Source organism: Nannospalax galili, unplaced genomic scaffold (genome assembly GCF_000622305.1).
Source record: "Nannospalax galili isolate Female #2095 unplaced genomic scaffold, S.galili_v1.0 scaffold33, whole genome shotgun sequence".
In the NCBI taxonomy this organism is placed as follows: Eukaryota; Metazoa; Chordata; class Mammalia; order Rodentia; family Spalacidae; genus Nannospalax; species Nannospalax galili.
The window spans coordinates 7005509-7010020 of NW_008335436.1; the positions used below are offsets into that span (position 1 = coordinate 7005509).

At 35.1% G+C, this 4512-nt stretch overlaps 1 protein-coding gene across 1 annotated transcript in view; it reads left to right on the plus strand.

Moving 5' to 3' along the window:
* Positions 1–4512, plus strand: part of Si (sucrase-isomaltase) — an 82836-nt gene that overhangs the window by 73063 nt on the left and 5261 nt on the right. The window contains exons 41-44 of the mRNA XM_008830144.1: positions 1147–1231; positions 1314–1370; positions 2155–2279; positions 3860–3948. Of these exons, the coding sequence (XP_008828366.1) occupies positions 1147–1231; positions 1314–1370; positions 2155–2279; positions 3860–3948 (356 nt within the window). The remainder of the gene's footprint in view (positions 1–1146; positions 1232–1313; positions 1371–2154; positions 2280–3859; positions 3949–4512) is intronic.

Genomic DNA, 4512 nt, shown 5'->3' on the forward strand with positions numbered 1-4512 from the left:
GCTCTAAAGATAAGAAATCTTTCTCTCTCTCTCATATCTACCTTTCTCTCTGTCATTTTAAATTTTAGTTTTTTGAAATATAGACTCCCAGTGCAGTATGTCTTCTATTCTTTTACCTTCATGTTTTGATTGTTGAGGTGATAGCTCTACACTACAACTGTGCCTTGTTGAAAATTCTTTTCTATTTCTTTTTTATGTATATTTTATTGAGTTTTTTGGATTTTGTATAATAGATCTTAATTAAATTTAGATGTCTCTCATTCACCCACAGCACCCAACACCAGATTTCATGCACTCTGTCACATATGCTAAGGCCTATCTCGTCAAGCATTTGTATCCAGATGTCCCCGGGTGCAAGTTCATCCACTGGAATCTAGTCAGCCTGTCTAAGAGTCAGTCCTTTAAAGAAGACCAACAATCCCTTATCCCACAGTAATCAGTTGCCTAGAGTTCCTCAGCTAAGATTGGGGCCTGCTGCGATTTCCCCAGTTCTATGTTGGGTTTGTGTGATTGAGTCTGCATGGGTCTTGTGCATGCTGTCACCATTGTTGCAAGTTTATATGAGCAAGTTCCCAGAGGCCTGAAAGACTCTGTTTCCTTATGTTCATGCACCAACCTTGACTCTTTTACTTCTAAAATTATTTTTGATTTCTGAAACAAAGTTTCACTCTGTAGGTCTAAAACTCACTCTATAGCTCAGACTGTTCTCGATCTAATAGCAATCTTCCTGAATCAGGTCCCGTGTATTGGTAGTACAGATGTGACCCAACATGCCCATTCTTGAAAAGTATTTTAAAGTAAAAAAAAAAAAAATCTATATTACATGTTTTACATTTCTAGCTTTGTTGATCAATTGCAAGAAAAAAGTAATTATTCCTCTGAATGCTTTTCTAAAGTGAGTAACAATTGAATTCCTTAAAAATCCTCTGCTTTTTGTTAGAATATTTAGCCATAGTTTAGTTTTACTTATCAAACATGAGTGACTATATGCCAGCTGACATACTGCTGTTAATATTTTTGAGCCTTGTTTTAATTAAATCCACAAAAAAATCTATCTGCAAAATGTCATCTGAATAGCATATTGTGGTATTCATAAGAGATTAAGTTCTTTGATTTAATTTCATATTCTATAATTCTTTTATAAAGGTTTTTTAATGAAAAGAAAACCTGGGATATCTACAGGCAGTTCTTGTGGGGCCCAGCTTTCATGGTGACACCTGTACTTCATCCTGTAAGTCTTAACACATGTTTTATTGACAAAATGATAGGTTTTTAGATCGTATGATTTCAATGATTTTCTTTTTCAATTCCAGGACCAGACCAGTGTAACCGGCTATGTCCCCAATGCTCGGTGGTTTGACTACCATACTGTAAGTTTTCAAAGATTTCTGGGAAGTTGACTAATTAGAAGTAGCTAATATTTTACTGACCTACTGGTATGACCAATGATGTTTATTTTCCACTTAGAAGTTCAGAGTGAATTATTTCTTTTTAAAAAATATTTTATTATTTTATTTTATATGTATGCATGTATTGCCTGCATGTAGGTAAGTGCGCCCGTATCATGCAATGCCCACAGAAGACAGAAGAGGCTGTCGGATCCCCTGGAACTGGAGTTACGACAGTTGTTAGCTGCCATGTGGGTGCTGGGATTCGAACTCTGGTCCTCTGCAAGAACAACCAGTATTCTTAACTGCTGAGCCATCTCTCCAGCCCAAGTGAATTATTTCTTAATTGCTGTGAAATCTAATAAATGTACCATGAATGAGTTAATTTATTCTGCTTTAGTGTGTTACCCAGCTACCTATTTGAGCAAATAAACAAAAATGTATACTATGTTACAAAAGTCATTGCCTATTTTGGTTTACATAAAGTAGTGCACTTCTCCACACAACAACATACCTGGAAGTCAGGGACATCTTTTGTGACTTTGCAAGATCTATGTATTATTTTTTGCAAAATTTTCAAAAAGCAAATAGCAACTAAAATAACTTAAGTGGAGCCAAGATCTATAGATATGCTTTTTATTTTAAAAAGATATTATTTTGTTTTTTTAAACTAAAAGTTAACTGTTTGATTTCATAAATGTGCCTCTTAAATTCTAGTCTTGCTGATGATTCTGTTTCCTGTCCTGGTCCTCATATCCACTTCCAGGGTGAAGATATAGGCATTAGGGAGCAAGAATACACATTTGAAGCCCCTTTTGATACAATAAACCTACATGTCCGAGGTGGCTACATTTTACCATGTCAAGAACCTGCTCAAAACACAGTTCTCAGGTAACTGGGTTGTCTTTAGAGCTTTGATTACATTGTCCACTACACTTCATTGGAGACTTAAGTAGAAAGAATTTGAGTTTTACCTGTGAGTCTTTTGTTGCCTCATAGATGCTTAGTCATCAAAGGAGGGCTTTGATATTTATAACGTAACAGAAAGAGAAGCTCTTGGTGAACTTCCGTTTTCCTTTCACCCAAGTCCCACTGGGATGACATAAAGTTGTCCATACAGATGCTGCACTTGTAGAAGTTAGTATCACAGTTGAGCAACACCAAATTTAGGGGTGCTGAGTATGTTATTGTGAATGCAAGCAAATGTATCCATGCTTCACTGGGAAAAAATCATTATCTTTATTATACTGAGCAGTAACATTTGCAATAATTTTAAGATCTGACACAGTCTTGCAAAAAACGCTTTAAAAAATAATTTCAAAAGAAATGCTGACTGGGGCCTGGAGAGGTGGTGCCCGCCTTTAATCCTAGCATTTGGGAGACAGAGGCAGGTGGGTCTCTGTGAGATTGAGGTTGCCTGGTCTACAGAGTGAGTTCTAAGCCTGCTGGGGCTACAGTGAGACTCTGTCTCAAAAAAACAAAACAAAACAAAACAAAACAACAACAACAAAAAAACAGAAAAAGAAAGAAAGACAGGAGTAATCGAAGGAAGGAGAAAGAGAAAGAAAAAAAAGAAAGAAAATGTTAGCATCTCTTCAGTTGCAAGATACAATTTATGACTATGTTAGAATACTTCATGAAGGTACATCAACATCTGTGAGTATAAGAGGAATATAGAAAAAATAATTTCCCAAGAAATCCTTCTTTAACAATATGATGCTGTCAAACTGAGTTACTGTCCACATATTGCTATAGAGTGTTCTGTGTTTAGTTTACAAATAAACCTTATATAGACAGGAGCTAGGAAAACATTAACCTTTATATAGACAGAACTTAGAGCTTTATGATTGCTGTATGTAATTTTATTAACAAACAATGATACTTATGTGAAATTTTGAGGAAATTTTATGCTCAGAAGAGTGAAAATTCCATTAATAAGGCTAAGGCTGAAAAGCAATGGTAGGACACTGAATGGACAAAACTCTTTGTGTTTGACACACAGAACTATGAAAAAGAGGGAGGGAGGACAGAGAGAGAGAGAAGAGAGAGAGAGAAAGAGGAGAGGAGAGAGGAGAGATTAAGACAGCAATGCTTTTCTGTATATTTTTAAATTGAATTTTGAACATTTAATAGAAATAATCTTAATAAAAAAGAGTAATTCTTAAGGGCTTATTTACAAGGCAGGAAAGTAAGGATATCAGTAAACATAATGCCTTCAATTACTATGAAAAGGGGTTTCACTAATTAATGAACTCTTACCGCAAAATGGGATGCACAATATTTTATATTGAATATGATAAATTTATGGTCTGTGTCATTCTTGTCTCATTTTATAGGAGGCAAGATCTTAGTTTTCTTTGTTAAAACATTTGTTTTCTTAGCTGCCATTCTTATTCATTGATAGTTATATTGATATCATATCAAAAGTTTATTACGCTGAAAACTTAGAATGAAGTATTTCTCTCTTGCAGCCGAAAGAATTTCATGAAGCTTATTGTTGCGGCAGATGACAATCACATGGCACAAGGAACTCTGTTCTGGGATGATGGAGAGAGTATAAGTGAGTGTTCTTTTCACCCTCAGTGTAATTGCTGGAATCCGTATTCTCTTACATTGCTTTTCATTGCCTAATGGGCTTTGAATGCTGAGCACAAAGCTAGACATACTATTATAGTGAAAATAACATAATAATTAACTGAGCCAGTTTACTTGAGCAAAATGCAAAATTTAAGTCTCCTCTCTTAAATGTATAGAATCTCTATACTAAGAATAACTAAGGGATTTTTGTAGGCAGGAATTACCTATAGCAGAAGCTAGCACAGGGCTGTTTACATAGTGCTCATACATGTAAAGTCAAGCAGTTGAACATGTCCCAATTCATGTGCATAAATTGATGCAGAAAGCATACCTCTAAAAGGAGTAGATAGTGTTCAAAGTAAACTGAAGGAATTTCAGTCTCCTAATTTGGTTACTATTATTTTTGTTCATTTGCCTTGCTTCTTAACATTGAATATGTGTTTCCCTTAACATGAGAAACTATCTTTAAAATTAGAACTATTTTCATTGCATGCATGGTTGTTCCTCTGTATCAGACTGAATAGCTATGTCTCTCACTATGTACGTT